The sequence below is a fragment of the Scyliorhinus torazame genome, chromosome 5 (assembly GCF_047496885.1).
Source record: "Scyliorhinus torazame isolate Kashiwa2021f chromosome 5, sScyTor2.1, whole genome shotgun sequence".
In the NCBI taxonomy this organism is placed as follows: Eukaryota; Metazoa; Chordata; class Chondrichthyes; order Carcharhiniformes; family Scyliorhinidae; genus Scyliorhinus; species Scyliorhinus torazame.
In genome coordinates, this window is record NC_092711.1 from 246,206,596 (window position 1) to 246,224,395 (window position 17,800).

The 17,800-nt window shown below is 49.1% G+C and overlaps 1 protein-coding gene across 1 annotated transcript in view; it reads left to right on the top strand.

The window, feature by feature from the left end:
* The first annotated feature begins 1,508 nt into the window (after window positions 1–1,508).
* Window positions 1,509–17,800, top strand: part of mpp1 (MAGUK p55 scaffold protein 1) — a 101,017-nt gene continuing 84,725 nt past the window's right edge. The window contains exon 1 of the mRNA XM_072505284.1: window positions 1,509–1,532. Within this exon, the coding sequence (XP_072361385.1) occupies window positions 1,524–1,532 (9 nt within the window). The 5' untranslated portion in view covers window positions 1,509–1,523. The remainder of the gene's footprint in view (window positions 1,533–17,800) is intronic.

The window sequence follows — 17,800 nt, forward strand, 5'->3', positions numbered from 1 at the left end:
TTGATACAATTCACACCTCTTTAACCTGGGGTTACCCCATCTCTGGATCTGTAAAGATTTAATCACCTGCTAATGCTCGCATTCCAAGCATTGTTTGGCATCTTTGAATTTGTCTATATATGTGTTTCTGGAACAGACCTCTTCATTCACCTGAGGAAGGAGCAGCGCTCCGAAAGCTAGTGACATCGAAACAAACCTGTGGGACTTTAACCTGGTGTTGTAAGACTTCGTACAATGAACTTTTGAACAGGTCTCCGCGTTTTCCATCCCGTCCCCACTGCAATTAGTCCGTAAAATTGGACCCTGTGGGACCTTTGTGAAGGAGCATACCATTCCCCTCCCAGATAGACAACCTCAATGTTGAATCCTCCTTTAGACTTTCACTACCTAATGGTTCTAGACTTCCGCAATTTGAGAAAATTTATCATGTACTGCTTGAGGTACAAAGCCGATTATAACTACTTATCGGGAAGGCGGTGGTGTAGTGGTCTTGTCACTGGACTAGTAATTTAGAGACCCCAGTACTGCACTGGAGTCTCAGGTTCAAATCCCACCACTGCAGATGGAGGAATTTGAATTCAATAAAAACCTGGAATTAAAAGTCTAATGATGACCATGAAACCATTGTCGATTGTAGTAAAAACCAATCTGGTTCAATCCTATCCTTTAGAGAAGGAAATCTGCCATCCTTACCTGGTCTGGCCAGCATGTGACTCCAGATCCACAGCAATGTGATTGACTCTTAACTGCCACTCAATTAGGGATGGGCAATAAATGTTGGCGAAGCCCACATCCCACGAACGAATTTAAAAAATCTTCACATGTTGTGGTTGTTCTTGAGTTTTTCCGTTTTCTTAGGCTTTGCCAGATTTTGGTTTGGTTTAAAACTGCTAGTTTTCAAGCATCTCGGGGGTTCTCAGAGGGCAGCACTGGAGGGTCAGCCTAGTTCCTGTGCTCAAGTGCTGGACAGGTTCTTGGATATTGGACTCAGAGCCACCAAACCGGCACTTATCTCCTGTTAATAAAATATTGGTTCTGACAGTCTGGAGCGAGTTAATTCTGCCTTGAAGTTTGAGAAATCAATTGATAATTGATTCATGCTGTGCGGCAAGCTGTATTTTTGTGGGGTCACAAAGATAGTGGCAGGCAGCCATAAGCACAGTGCTAGGTTACCCAGGCATGCACAGAGCTGCGTCAGCTGCTCTCAGGGAAGGAGCCTGTTTATGAGAGAAGAGAGCAGCTATTTGCCTGCTTGCTGTGGGTGAGCAGTTTCTAACTAGCTTGGCCAATCTATCTACCTGCCCCCACCTCCCCCAGACTACGGTCTACATCAGCAAGCTGATTGATGAGATTGTTCAGAGACATTGAGAGACTTGTGAACTCCCTGGAGAGGGGGACGGAGAGGTCATTCAGATACTGTGGACCATTAGCCTTGTTAAAGGAGATGCTGAGTAGCCTGTGAGCTACAGTGTACAGAGCAGCTGTGCGTGGGCTACACTTTATTCACAATTATCCAAATTAAAATGTCTCATGTAAGTAATTTTTCTTACTATGTCATGAATGTTTCCTGCCTCATTTATACATTTTTACCCCTCTATTGGTCCAGCAACACCACAATTTTAAAATTCTGCTTTTAATTTTAAAATTGTTTTCAAATCCCTCCATGGACTCTTCTATCCCTTTCTCTGTAACCTCCTCTGGCCCTCCAGTCCTCCAAGATCTCAGCGTCGCTCCAACTCTGGCCTTCCGTGCATCCCCAATATGCTACGCTCTGGAATGTTCTCCTGCTTTTCCCTCTATCTTTTTCTCCTGCTTACAGATGCTTCTTAAAACTTACCTCTCTGACCAAGCTTTTGGTCATCTGCCTTAATATCTCCTTGTATGCCTCGGTCTCAAATTTTGTTTGCTATTTTAAAGGGGCTATTTTAATGCGTTGCTGCTGTTGATTACGTGGGCATTTGCTTAGCTCCCACCAAACCTCCACCAATTGTATGTCACTAATGCCATTATGTTACAGACTCACTCATTTCTTTAATCTAATCTAAGACTTTGATGCTGCTGGATATATTGCGCAGTATCCTGTTCGCAGATTCCACAGCCCTGAAAGAAAAAGATAAGTGACGACGCCACATACTTTGTCAGAAAGCTGTGATTTGATTGTTTTGTTCTTTGCTTGTCAGATTCTTGCCAGTGCTGCGATGCAGCACAGTAAGGCAGGGCAACATGACAGTAAGGTCGGGGATTTAAACTAGCAAGGTTAAGGATGCAAACCAGAAAACAATGGCATTACCTCATTTACCTAACGGCACTGCTTGAAATCAGGCTTGTCCTCAGGTAGAGTGCTACAAATGTGTAAATACAGCGCAAAGCTCCATATTGGAAAGTATATGAAAGAAGTCTGGCTATGACTCTTCTTTTTTTCCCTGCTCTTTCTGCCCCCCCCCCCCCCCCCCCCACTCTGTGGGCGTGTGCTCTGTCTCCTCTAGCAATGGGCAGCATCATGATCAGAAGCATTAAACATGGGGGCAGACATTTATCTGATAGCTTGTGTGGACAATTTAAATATGTTTATTTCAAGATGGACGAGCACTGGGTTCTTTCTTTAATCTGACATCTTCCAACTGAGACGCTAGTTTCAGCACAGGCCTGAAGTTCACAACTTGGAGGTTTTAATTTTTTTTTTAGAAAATATTTTATTAAAGCATTTATAACTTTAACACTTTTTTAATCAGAAAGATCCAACAAACACAAAAAACCCACAATAACATAGCTATCTCCCCCCCCCCCCCCAATCATAGACCCTGACTATCATGTTCCATCTCACAGTTCTCCCTTCGTTGGTTTTCCTACCCTTATTCGTCACTTCCATGCCTCCCTCCTTTCCCCGCCGTCCCCCTCCCACTTGCTGACAAACTAATTTTCCTTGAAGAAGTCGACGGCTGCCACCTCCGAGCGAAGCCCTGTAACGAACCCCTTCAGACGAATTTGGTTTTCTCCAACCTGAGAAACCCCGCCATGTCCCTGACCCAAACCCCCGCTTTGGAGGCTCCGAGTCCCTCCATCCCAGCAAAATCCATCTCTGGGCCACCACGGAGGCAAAGGCTCCCGGATTTTCCGACACTCCAAATAACCGGGTAGCATGGTAGCACAGTGGTTAGCACAGTTGCTTCACAGCTCCATGGTCCCAGGTTCGATTCTTGGCTTGGGTCATTGTCTGTGCGGAGTCTGCACGTTCTCCCCGTGTGTGCGTGGGTTTCCTCCGGGTGCTCCGCTTTCCTCCCACAGTCCAAAGATGTGCAGGTTAGGTGGATTGGCCACGCTAAATTGCCCTTAGTGTCCAAAAACATTAGGTTGGAGGCATGGGCTTAAGTGGGGTGCTCTTTACAAAGGCCGGTGCAGACTCGATGGGCCGAATGGCCTTCTTCTGCACTGTAAATTCCATGATTCTATGATTGCCACCTCTGGACTCGGCGTCACCCTCCCTTCCAGGACCTCAGACATGACATCTGCAAATCCCTACCAAAATCCCCTCGGTCTCAGACGTGGCCAGAACATATGTACATGATTTGCAGGACACCGCCCACACCTGTCTTCCACCTCCTCAAAAAACCTGCTCATCTGGGCCACAGTCATACGAGCCCTGTGGACCACCTTAAATTGGATTAGGCTAAGCCGGGCATACGACGAGGATGCATTGACTCACCTCAGGGCCTCCTCCCATAACCCAAATTCCAACTCTCCTCCCAATTCTCCCTCCCACTTCCACTTCACCTGCCCTATTGGAACACCTTCCCACTCCATCAGTTCCTTATATATTTCTGAGACCTTCCCCTTCCCTACCCCTGTTTTTGACATCACCTTATCCTAAGGATAGTTGGAGGCGCAGGAAGTACCGCACTTGCAAGTACCGGAATCTATTCCCACCTGGCAACACAGACTCCTCCTCTAGCTCCTCAAATCTCAGGAAACCCTCTTCAATAAAAAGATCTCCGAATCTCTTGATCCCTGCCACCTCCTAAAGCCTCCGTCCACCTTCCTCCCCTAGGTGACCACACCGACGCCCCCTCCAGTCCCATGTGCAGCCTCCATTCTCCGCACACCCTCAGGGCTGCCACCACCACCGGGCTTGTGGAGTACCAAGTCGGCGAGAACGGCAGAGATGCCGTTAACAAAGTCTTCAGACTCGTGCCCTTGCAAGATGCCACCTCTACCCGCTCCCACACCGACCCCTGTTACTATCCATTTCCTAACCATCGATATGCTAGCCGCCCAGTAATAGTTGATAAAGTGCGGAAGGACCAGCCCCCCCCCCCCTCCCTGCGCCCTCGATCAAGTAGGACCTTCTTCACCCGCGGGGTTTTCCCGGCCCAGACAATACCCGAGGTCGCCGCATTCATCTTCCTAAAAAACACTTTAGGGATGAAAATTGGGAGACGCTGAAAAACCAACAGCAGTCTCGGGACGACTGTCATTTTCACAGTCTGTACCCTCCCCGCCAAAGACAGCGGGAGCACGTCCCACCTTCGGAAGTCCCCTTTCATCTGTTCTATTAGTCTGCCCAAATTTAGTTTATGAAGTTGACCCCAGGCCTGTGCCACTTGAATACCCAGGTACCTAAAACTCCCTCCCACCACCTTGAACGACATCTCCCTCAACCTCCTCTCCTACACCTTACCTGGATCGCAAAACCTCGCTCTTGCCCATATTCAGCTTATAACTTGAGACCCGGCCAAATTCCTCCAGTATCCCCATAATTCCTGCAATCCCCCCCCCCAATGGGTCTGTTATATAAAGGAGCAAATTGTCCGCATTGAGCGAGACCCTGTGTTCCACCCCCCCCCCCCCCCCCCCCTCACTATCCCCCGCCAAATGTTCAATGTTCGCAGCGGCATTGGCAACGGCTCGATGGCCAGGGCAAACAGTAGTGGGGAGAGTGGACATCCCTGTCTCCTCCTCCGACACAGGTTAAAATATTCCAATCGTATCCGATTTGTCCTTACATTTGCCACCGGTGACTGATAGAGCAACTGGACCCAATCCACAAATTCATGCCTGAATCCAAACCTTCCCAGTACCTCCCATAAATATTTCCACTCCACCCAGTCAAAGGCCTTTCTGCATCTATGGTCACCACCACCTCGACCTCACGCCCCTCCGCAGGCATCGTTATTACGTTAAGGAGCCGCCTAATGTTGGATGCTTGGTGTCGTCCCTTAAACCCCGCCTGGTCCTCTCCTATTAGCCCCGGAACACAGTCCGGGGTGGCCAAGCTCTTTGCCAACAATTTTGCGTCCACATTTAGCAGGGAGATCGGCCTATACGACCCACAGTTTTCTGGATCTTTATCTCGTTTCAAGATAAGGGAAATCGATGCCTGCGCTAACATTGGGGGGAGCACTCCAGGTTTTAATTATTTGATTTCATGTCTCAAACCGCCCCACATAGTCTAACAGCCTCATTTTCCATCTCTAAAATGTTCATAACAAGAAATGAAAAAGAAACATTATTCTTTTCATGCCCAACATTTTGCTCCTGGATAGCTCGCAGCAGTGTCCAGTAAATTAATCGTTAATCCCTGGGGACTCCTCGAGAGTGAGTACAGGTCAGAACTCTCCTTGCTTCATCAAACACAAAAGATGTTTCTGCATTACCGTCCCAATGTCATGTTACCACTTGCTGACCCTTTGTCAAGATGCCAAGCTTGTTACAATTCTCTTACGACGGGTTAAAAGTAACTCGGCTACTAACTCAGTTCTGAGGGTGAATCGTGATGAAAATGCATGCGTCACTTAGCTGTCTGATATATTGCAACCATTTACTGAAGTAGATCCTTCACGTCCAGAGTGGAAAATAACTGCGGGTCTTGTGAGCCCGGTGCTTTGATTTCGTACAGGAGGACAGGCGGAGATCACGGCAGTTGCTTTCCGTGACAGGGACAAGCACCTTGTGTCAGGAATTGTGTACGGCTCCTTGTGGTTAAGGTAGTGTCGATGCCAGCACTTTTGCTCCCTGTTTGTTGGCTCTCAGATCATTCTACTGTGTGATACAGCCATTTGATTAATTAAATTAATGTAATCATTAACCAAATGGGTCTATTACGCAGCAGAATGATCGGAGAATGAACAAACACACAGCAAAAGTGCTGACATCTACATTACCTCAGCAGTGAGCGGCTGTACCTCTGCTTTGTGGTTTTGCAAAAATGGCCACTAAGCTCCACTAGTCCCTGTGTAGCATACAACAACTTTGATATTCCTTCCTTGGACAATGTGGACCACTTTCCATATCTTGGGAGCCCACTTTTAACACGGGCACACAGCAACAATGAGGTTCAACACTGCCTTCGGTGTGTCAGCACGGCCTTCGGTCGCCTGAGGAAGAAAGCTTTTGAAGACCAGGACCTCAGACCTATCACCAAGCTCATGGTCTGCAGAGCAGTAGCAATGACCGTCCTGTGTGGCTCAGAGATGTGAACTATGGGCGGCAGGCATCTCAAAACCCTGGAGAAGAATCACAAGCACTGCCTACAAATCCATTGGCAGGATAGATGCACCAAAGTCAGCGTTCTCACTCAGGCCAACATCCTCAGCATTGAAGCATTGAGCACGCTCGAACAGTTCTGCCGGATGGGTCACACCGTCCACATGCCTGACACGAGACTCCCTAAGTAAACGCTCTACTTGGATTTTCGACACAGCAAGCGAGTTCCAGGAGAATAAAGGAAATGCTTCAAGGACACCCTCAAAGCCTCCTTGTAAAAGTGCAACATTCCTCCTGACACCTGGGAATCCCTGTCCCAAAACTGCCTGAAGTAGAGCAAGCTGAAGCCACGTGTCAACAGTGAAAGGAATATGTAGCAACCAGGGTACCCCATCCACCCCTTCCTCCAACCACCATCTGTCCCATCTGTGACAGAGACTTTAGGTCCCGCATTGGACTCCTCCCTCACCTGAGAACTGTTTAGTGTGGAAGCACGTCATCCTAGGGGCTGACTAATAGAAAGAGGGAGGGTGAATGACCTGCTCAAAGGCTGTGATCAATCAATCTAGCGGCTTGGTCATGAGTTTGGGAGGTGTGTAGTCCCTCAAATTAGTAAATAAACGCAATTAATTGTTAGAGCACTTGGCAACTGAGTAACTACAGCTATTTGCTAACGTTTGCTGAACCTGTCTTGTCCTGTGTGTGTGTGTGATATTTAATATGCCACTTCTTTCATTCTCACCCATTTTCTCTGGACAAGCTGTTTCTATTTGTACCCAAAGCCGCTTTTACCTCTTCCACTTGGTCTCCAATGAACTTGGGGTTGTTGCTAAACTTTGATTGTTGTAGTGTTGGGTGTTCTGATACACAAATGATCCAACACGGCTGTAGATGGTACAACTTTCTTTTATTGTCTAATCTACGGTAACAACTAACTACTGACTTGGGTACGTGCTTCACCAGCTAACCTGTGGACCCAGCCCTATCACTATCTTAGTGAGGCACTCAGCACATGATCTATGTCTGAGTGGCATGCTGTGAGCTCTGTGCTCTGATCTATCTCCTGGTAGAATGAGCGGGAACTGTGGTGTTCCCTCTTTTATAGTGCGCGTGCTCTCACTGGTGATTGGCTGCGATGTTATGTGTGTGCTGGTTGGTCCAACTGCCTGTCCATCAGTGTGTGTGTGATTGCACCATGATATACTGATGTGGATATCATGACATCCCCCCCTCTCACAAAGGATATGTGCCTACATGCTAATAAATAGAAATGTGTACTGAGTATGTGTGTGCAATATTTACAACAAGTACATGAGGCTAAACTATATACAGAGGAAGGTGTCAGGTGCAACAGAACAACGACGTTGTACCAATAACAGAACAAATGCAATCAATAAACGACGAGAGAAAACTCTGGAACAATGAACGACAAGAAAAGAAACTCATTAACAGTACTGTAAAACAATTCAGTGAGTCCAATGTGCTAACAGGCTCATAAGTCAAGTCTCTCAGGTGGTCGACGAATTTGGGTTGACTGTCTCGAGGGTGGGTCAGGATCCACCGACTGAGGAATGGGCCTGGCCACGGGCGAGAGAGGAAGAGGCAGAGTGGCAGGAAGCTCAACAAAGTCAACATCAGGGACAACAGGAAGGCGTGGCACCGGTACATGATCTCGTAGCGAGTGCAGAACCAGACGAAGGGCCGGCCGATTACGGCGGCGAATAGAGCCATCGGGCATACGAACCAGGAATGAGCGGGGAGCCACGTGGCAGAGAACCTCGGCGGTTGCCAACCAGCCACCCTCCGGTAGGTGTATGCGGACATTGTCTCCAGGCGCCAGGGCAAGAAGATCAGTCGCCCAAGCGTCATGTGCCACCTTCTGCTGAGCACCCTGTTGTTGCATCCTTCGCAATACTGGAGCATGGTCGAGGTCAGGAACATGAATGGACGGCACAGTGGTCCTGAGGGTGCGACCCATCAACAGCTGGGCCGGCGGAGGCCCGTGGACAGTGGGCCGAGCGATAGGCCAGCAGGGCTAAACAGAAGTCGGATCTGGCATCAGCAGCCTTGCAGAGGAGCCGCTTCACAATGTGGACGCCCTTTTCCGCCTTGCCATTCGACTGAGGTATGTGAAGTTGTATGAAGTGGCAAAGGAAGACTGTTCTTGACTCGCAAAGCAAGGTCCGTTGTTAGACATGACGGTGAGCGGAATTCCATGGCGAGCAAAGGTTTCTTTGCATGCTCGGATGACAGCTGATGACGTTGTGTCGTGCAGGCGTATGACCTCCGGATAACTTGAGAAGTAGTCAATAAGAATAATGTAGTCCCTGCCGAGCGTATGAAAGAGGTCCAGGCCCACCTTCGCCCAGGGGGACGTGACCAACTCATGGGGCTGAAGGGTCTCAGGGGGTTGCGCCGGCTGAAACCTCTGGCAGGTGGGACAATTGAGCACCATATTGGCGATGTCGTCGCTGATGCCCGGCCAGTACACAGCCTCTCAGGCCCTCCGCCTGCACTTTTCAACTCCGAGATGGCCTTCATGCAGTTGTTCGAGGACAAGCCGGTGAATGCTGTGTGGGATCACGATCCGGTCCAACTTCAAGAGGACACCATCAATGACGGCCAAGTCGTCCCGGACGTTGTAAAATTGAGGGCACTGCCCCTTGAGCCACCCTTCCGTCATGTGGCGCATCACACGTTGTAGAAGGGGGTCAGCCGCAGTCTCACGGCGAATGTGGGCCAGACGTGCATCAGTGGCCGGCAGATTGGCCGATGTGAAGGCTACCTGTGCATCGACCTGACAAACGAACCACTCCGAGTCGGGCGGTGTGTTGACCGCCCTGGACAGAGCATCTGCGATAATGAGATCCTTCCCCGGGGTGTAGACAAGTTGGAAGTCGTACCTCCGGAGCTTGAGCAGAATGCGCTGGAGGCGAGGGGTCATGTCGTTGAGGTCCTTCTGAATGATGCCAACCAGGGGGCGATGGTCGGTCTCCACAGTGAACTGCGGAAGACCATATACATAGTCGTGGAACTTATCGATACCAGTTAACAGGCCTAGGCACTCCTTCTCAATCTGCGCATAGCGCTGTTCTGTGGGGGTCATGGCCCGCGACGCATAGGCAACCGGAGCCCATGATGCAGTGTCATCCTGTTGCAGGAGTACCGCCCCAATGCCAGACTGGCTGGCGTCAGTTGAGATCTTTGTTTCCCGTGTGGTATCGAAAAACGCCAGAACCGGGGCGGTGGTGAGCTTGACCTTGAGCTCCTCCCATTCACTCTGGTGTGCGGACAGCCACTGGAATTCCGTTGTTTTTTTGACCAGGTGGCGAAGAGCAGTCGTCTGCGAAGCAAGGTTAGGAATGAACTTCCCCAGGAAGTTGACCATCCCGAGAAAGCGCAGCACTGCCTTCTTGTCTGACGGCTGCTGCGATGGCTGCCACTTTGTCGGCATCCGGCCGCACACCCGACCGGGAGATGTGGTCCCCCAAAAACTTTAGCTCAGTCTGGCCAAAAGAGCATTTGGCTCGGTTAAGGCACAGGCCCTGATCCCGTATCTGTGCAAAGACACGATGGAGACGGCTGATGTGCTCCTGTGGTGTGGTGGGCCAGATGATAATGTTGTCTACGTAGACGCGTACCCCTTTGATGCCCTCCATTATCTGTCCCATGATGCGATGGAACACTTCGGAGGCCGAAATGATGCCGATTGGCATCCTATTGTAGCAGTATCTGCCAAATGAAGTGTTTAAAGTGCACAGCTTCCTGCTGGACTGATCCAATTGAATCTGCCAAAAGCCCTTTGAGGCATCAAGCTTGGTGAATATTTTTGCCTGAGCCATCTCGCTCGTGATTTCTTCTCGTTTGGGTATGGGGTAGTGTTCCCTCAATGTTGTGATTCAAATCTTTTGGGTCGATACAGATCCGGAGCTCGCCGGAGGGCTTCTTGACGCACACCATCGAGCTGACCCATGGCGTTGGCTCCATGACCCGGGAAAGCACTCCTTGGTCCGGCAGGTCCTGCAGCTGCTGCTAGAGGCGGTCCTTGAGTGGTGCTGGGACCCTATGAGGTGCGTGAATGACCGGGGTGGGGTCCGGTTTGAGCCGTATTTTGTACGTGTAGGGCAGTGTGCCCATGCCCTTGAAAACCTCCTGGTTGTGCGCGAGGCGTGAGTGGAGCTGCGCCCTAATGTCTGCATTCGGGAAATCGGACGTGCCTTCTGGAGACAGAGTGTGTACCCGCCGAACGAGGTGGAGGATCTTGCACGCCTGTGCACCTAACAGAGTCCTTCGAGGATCCTACAATTTCAAATGATAATGTGGCTTTGTGTGAGTTGTGTGTAACTTTGAGCTGGCAGGACCCTGTGGCCGGGATGACATTTCCATTGTAGTCAACCAGCTAACAGTGGGATGGCAGAATCGGTGGTTTAACCTTCAAGGTCTGGAAGGCTGACCATGCGAGGAGATTGGCGGAGGCACCAGTGTCCAGGCGGAATGTGATCTGGGATCGGTTGACCGTTAGCGTGGCACACCACACATCGCCCGAATCAATGCTGTTCACTGGCAGCAGCTGGTAGTTCCGACTTGGGGACATCCGGTTCTTGTGGATTACCGCAACGCGGAAGGGCTCCCTGTCTTCGGTCTGCATACTATCTGGATATGACTCGGTGAAGGTGGGCTGAATCGCCCGCACGTCCCTGCGAGGCTGGCGGAATTGTTGGGAGTTGGCAGGTTGAGCTGCTCGACAGCAGGCAGCATAGTGGCCCATCCTGCCACATCGTAGGCATTGTCGGCTTTGGCCAGACATTGCCGCTTTAAGTGGGCGGAGTCACAGTTGCCGCACGTCGTGACGTCATGGCGTTCGTCGCGCCACCATGCACGCGCGGTGCGGTCCTGCATAGAGCGCACATGTGCATCACGTTCCTCTGCATCAACGTCCCCTCTTTTGGCACGTACAAGCGCGGGAGGCCTCAAAGTGCGCGAAATGGCCGCCCTCGTCCGGGCCGCGGGCCGGGAGGTACTCGATTGACTGGACCCGCTCTGCCTCGTGGGGCCTGTGCCGTTTCGGCAGCCTGGATTTGGGAGTACCGGCTGGTTACGTTCTCATGGAGGACGCAGGTCTCGATGGCAGTCACTAGGGTGAGTCGCTTTATTTTAAGGAGCTGCTGGCGTAGGATGTCCGAGATGACCCCAAAAACTATCTGATCCCGTATCATGGAGTCGGAGGTGGCCCCATAGCCGCAGGATTGCGCGAGGATTCAGAGGTGTGTTGAGTAAGATTGGAAAGGCTCATCCTTACCCTGCAGGCGCTGCTGGAATAGGTACCTCTCGAAGTTCTCATTGACTTCCACGCTGAAGTGTTCATCGAACTTCAGAAGCACCGTCTTATATTTTGTTTTGTCCTTGCCTTCCGCGAATGCCAGGGAATTATAGCTGTGGATGGCCTGTTGCCCCGCCGTGGCGAGGAGGAGGGCAATCTCCCTGGTGTCTGATGCATTCTCCCTGTCTGTGGCTTCGAGGAAGAGCTGGAAGCGCTGTTTAAACAGCTTCCAGTTTACGCCAAGATTACCAGCGATTCAGAGCGGCTGCGGCGGGCTGATGTTTTCCATGGAGCAGGATGGTGGATTTCGGAAAGGGTGCAGGTAGGTCTCACAGTCGCTGGTTTGCGTCCACTACTGGTATCATGTCGTGTTGGGTGTTCTGATGCACAAATGATTCAACACGGCTGTAGATTCCCGTAACAGCCTCCCCGAACAGGTGCCAGAATGTGGCGACTAGGGGCTTTTCACAGTAACTTCATTTGAAGCCTACTTGTGACAAGCGATTTTCAGATGGTACAACTCTGTTTTATTGTCTAATCTACGGTAACAACTAACTACTGGCTTGGGTACGTGTGGACCCAGCCCTATCACTATCTTAGTGAGGCACTCAGCACATGATCTATGTCTGAGTGGCGCGCTGTGAGCTCTGTGCTCTGAGCTATCTCCTGGTAGAATGAGCGGGAACTGTGGTGTTCCCTCTTTTATAGTGCGTGTGCTCTCACTGGGGATTGGCTGCGATGTTATGTGTGTGCTGGTTGGTCCAACTGCCTGTCCATCAGTGTGTGTGTGATTTCACCGACAATTGTGATCGTTCTTCCTGTGATCCGGTGCTCCATGAATGCCAATTGGAAGCAGATTTGTAGATTGGAGGCTTGGTACGACTTTGCTCTTGATGCTTGAATGCCAGCTGGTTGTGGAACTAACACTACGTTATAAACATTTAGATGTCATGTGCAATAGTGTCACAATGTTTCTAACAATGTCAATGTTTAATGCGTTGCAGCTGTTGATTACGTGATGTGGAGATGCCGGCGTTGGACTGGGGTGAGCTCAGTAAGATGTCTTACAACACCAGGTTAAAGTCCAACAGGTTTGTTTCAAATCACTAGCTTTCGGAGCGCTGCTCCGTACTCAGGTGAATGAAGAGGTATGTTCCAGAAACATATGTATAGACAAAGTCAAAGATGCAAGACAATGCTTTGAATGCGAGTATTTGTAGGTAATTAAGTCTTTACAGATCCAGAGGGGTAATACCAGGTTAAAGAGGTGTGAATTGTGTCAAGCCAGGATAGTTGGTAGGATTTCGCAGGCAGATGGTGGGGGATGAATGTAATGCGACATGAATCCAAGGTCCCGGATGAGGCCGTACTCATGTGTGCGGAACTTGGCTGTAAGTTTCTGCTCAGCGATTCTGTGTTGTCGTGCGTCCTGAAGGCCACCTTGGAGAACGCTTACCCGGAGATCAGAGGCTGAATGCCCTTGATTGCTGAAGTGTTCCCCGACTGGAAGGATCTGTAAAGACTTAATCACCTGCAAATGCTCGCATTCAAAGCATTGACTTGCATTTTGACTTTGTCTATATATATATATATATATATATATGTTTCTGGAACATACCTCTTCATTCACCTGAGGAAGGAGCAGCGCTCCGAAAGCTAGTGACATCGAAACAAACCTGTTGGACTTTAACCTGGTGTTGTAAGACTTCTTACAGCTGATTACGTGGGCAGTTGTTTTGCTCCCACCAAACCTCCACCAGTTGTATGTCACTAATGCCATTATGTTACAGACTCGCTTATTTCTTTAATCTAATCTAAGACTTTGATGCTGCTGGATATATTGCGCAGTATCCTGTTCGCAGATTCCACAGCCCTGAAAGAAAAGATAAGTGACGACGCCACATACGTTGTCAGAAAGCTGTGATTTGATTGTTTTGTTCTTTGCTTGTCAGATTCTTGCCAGTGCTGGGATGCAGCCCATGAGGCAGGGCAACAGGACAGTAACGTCAAATCCTTTTTAATTCACATCTCACTAAAGCAAAATCCATTTGGGTTGACTGATCTTCTATTATCTCCTGCTTTATTCACTTTAAGAAAGTGACCATCCAGCACTGCACAGCACATTGAAATCGCCTCTTGAATGTATGTTAACACTTTGATTAAGAACAATTCAATGGCATTGGGTATGTATTAATGATGTGGTGGCTAAATACACTCATACCTTCTGCTGTTCAGAAATGCTTGTTACCCCTTTTCTGCTTAGTAAGGGTTACAGCTTGTTTAATGCCCGACTTACAGGCTACCCTTCTCGGGAGAGGTAAATGGATTCCGTTAATGTCTTTGATTCTCCGTTCCTCCCTCCATGCTGCCAGGATTCTCCGGTCCTCCATGCTGCCAGGATTCTCCGTTCCTCCATGCTGCCGGGATGCTCCGTTCCTCCATGCTGCCGGGATGCTCCATTCCTCCATGCCGGCGGGATTCTCCGGTCCTCCATGCCGGCGGGATTCTCCAGTCCTCCATGCCAGCGGGATTCTCCGGTCCTCCTTGCCGGCGGGATTCTCCGTTCCTCCATGCCGGCGGGATTCTCTGGTCCTCCATGCCGGCGGGATTCTCTGGTCCTCCATGCCAGCGGGATTCTCCGGTCCTCCTTGCCGGCGGGATTCTCCATTCCTCCATGCCGGCGGGATTCTCCGTTCCTCCATGCCGGCGGGATTCTCCGTTCCTCCATGCCGGCGGGATTCTCCGGTCCTCCATGCCGGCGGGATTCTCCGGTCCTCCATGCCGCCGGGATTCTCCATTCCTCCATGTCGGCGGGATTCTCCGGTCCTCCATGCCGCCGGGATTCTCCATTCCTCCATGCCGGCGGGATTCTCCGGTCCTCCATGCCGGCGGGATTCTCCGGTCCTCTTTGCCGGCGGGATTCTCCATTTCTCCAAGCCGGCGGGATTCTCCGGTCCTCCATGCCGGCGGGATTCTCCGGTCCCACTGCAGTGACTGAAGATTTGGCTGAGCGCCAAATTCTCTGTCCTTGTTGGCAGTGGTCGGACTCGCAACAGAGAATCCTGCCCAATGTCTTTTTTCACCACATCCATCACCCATAGTGTAATTCTATTCTACTGTTCAATCCCAACAACTTTTAATACTTTCATTATTCAAGCCGCTAATTCCCTGTTTAACCATCAACTTATAAAATAATACACATGGTTGCAGGTATGTGGTAGTATGTATTGGGGGTCATGTGGGACTGGAAGCCCTAATGTCATTGGCTGACAGATCCCGGGTCCTGGTTGGCCGTTGACCTCATACTCTGCCCTGAAGGCGAAGTATAAGAAGCCGGTGCCTTCCCCCGCAGGCCAGTTTACTATCGGGCTGCTGGGGAACAGACACGCTTAATAAAGCCTCATCGACTTCACTCTATTTGTCTCACGGAGTCTTTGTGCGCCACAAGGTATAAACCCCGTGAGGCCCAGTGGATGCCCCGATTGATCTCCCTGTGGGGCTCGTGGAGTACGAGCTCCCCCGCTGAGGGAGATGAGTCCCAGCAGCGTGTTTGTTGATTCCCCAAAATAAAAGTCGCCCCAGTAGGAGCCGGCATCTCAGGATGATCCGGCTGGGACTTGAACAGTTACTTTCTTATTGTATTTCCTAGCGTGAGTAGGAAATAAACTATTTTTTACTCTCCTTTTCGGGACTGCTCATTGACTGCTCTGGTCCTCCATGCCGGCGGGATTCTCCGGTGTTGCGTAAACATTTGCACAAAGAGGCAGTGTCGATAATGAAACCAAGAAGAAACCTATTTCCTCTAGCACACTTTGTTTTATAAGCAAGTATTTCCTGATAATTTTGAAAGAAAATGTCAGTTATCGGAGGTTTCGATATAAAAGTTCTTTATTTTACTGCCTGTTATTATATGATGTTGCTGTTTTACACTCAGTAAAATTGTGCTGAATACCCTATTGCTGCAATACTGTTGCATCAGCCTATCGTGGGCAGCATGGTAGCATAGTGTTTAGGACAGTTGCTTCACAGCTCCAGGGTCCCAGGTCCGATTCTCGGCTTGGACCACTGTCTGTGCGGAGTCTGCATGTTCTTCCTGTGTCTGCGTGGGTTTCCTCTGGGTGCTCCGGTTTCCTCCCACAGTCCAACTCTCCGAACATTGTCACTGTCTAAGAGTAGAACAAAGAGTCCAGTGCTACATTTACAAAAGTGGCTAACAGGGATTCGGGATAAATAGGAAACTTTCAGGTTAGCTAACTGTAACAAGTGGAGTGCCGCGGGGATCAATGCCAGGCCCTCCAGCATTAATTATTCATATTAATGACGGGCAAATTGCCTCTAAATTTGTTGACGATACAAAGATAGGTAGGAAAGCAATTTCTGAGGAGAAATGAGTCTGCAAAGGGATATTGATAGTTAAATAAGTGAAGAAAAAATTGGCAGATGGAGTATAATGTGGGAAAATGTGAGGTTGTCCACTTTGGCAAGAAGGATAGAAAAGCAGAATACTATTTTAATGGAGAGAATCTGCAGAATGCCGTGGTGTAGAAGGATCTGCGTGTCTAATACATGAATCAAGTGCAGCAAATAATTAGTAATAAGGAATTAGCTATGTGGAGAGGCTGAATAGACACGAACTGTTTTCATTAGAAAGACCGAGGTTGAGGGGTGACCTCATAAGAGGTCTACAAGATTATGAGGGACATGGATAATAGAGTGGATGGGCAGGGACTCTTTCCCAGGGTGGAGGGATCAGTCACCAGGGGGCACAGGTTTAAGGTCTGCAGGGCAAAGTTTAGAGGCAGGTTTTTTTACACAGAGGGTGGTGAGTGCCTGGAACGCGTTACCAGGGAGGTTGTGGAAGCAGATAGCTGCCTCCATTCTATCACCTCTAAATCTGAAAGTAGTTGGAGGCTGTTTGGTGACAAATTTCCAATTTTGAATTACAAAATCCTTGCCCCTTTCCTTCATGTTTGAAGGGGTTAAATATTCAAATATTCTAATTATTTAGGTTCCAAATAGAGTTTAAAGCACATTTAAAGCTTTATCCGGAAATTTAGGTTGCTTCAGTATAAATCTACTTTTGATAAAGTTTTTTTTGTGTTTCTTGCCTGAGATTTGGGGCAGCAGCGTAGTATTTTTCTCCTCGGTTCATGAGTAGGTACATGAACTACACCTCGTGAATACCCCAGTGATTCACGGGTAGATTGTTAACGTGAGGCACATGCTTGGTGCATAGGATTAATTTAAATTCGCCTGAGGTTCAACCTACTTCTGAACGTTAGGGTGAGCACGGATCAAGGCTAAATTTGAAATAATCTGCTTTAGAGACGTTTTCATTTATGAAAAATATCTGAAAATGCAACACGCTCCAGCCACTCACTCAATAAAGCTGGCGTCAGTTAATCTAAGTGACCAAAAGACTTGTACAGTGCGCTGTAATTAGCACCCCAAATAATGAACTTTTTTCACCCAGAGATAAGGTTAAATTCCAAGCATAGTATTTCTTTCAAATTAAGCAATTTGTTTTCATGTTAAACTGGTCATAGTCATCTGCTATCACTGGAGTTTCAAACAATGTTGTAATCAGCTGGTGCAAGTCAACAGACTGGCTCTGCTCTGGATACTCCTTGTTCCCCAAATGTATTTGACTTGTGGTCAGAAATCTTTCTGCGACTCCTCAAAACCTGACTCGTGCTGTTTTTATAGAAGTTTCATTTCTGCAAAAACAGTCACCCACCTCACTGACTTTAGTTGACGCTCTGTCACGTTTCTCTCAATCACTGTCCTCTTGGAACATTTTGGGTGGAATTCTCATCCATTTTCCCAGAAATTAAAAAGCTGGGCAGACACCTATTGCCTAGTTCCCATTTAATTCCTGTCCATCGCCCTCTTAACTAAGCCAGCGTGCCCGACTGACCCAGGGGTTCTATGATGTTGTTAGTGTTACGTCTGGTGCTTGGCCGGATGGAATTAGTGCACTAGTGACTAGTTGAATATTTT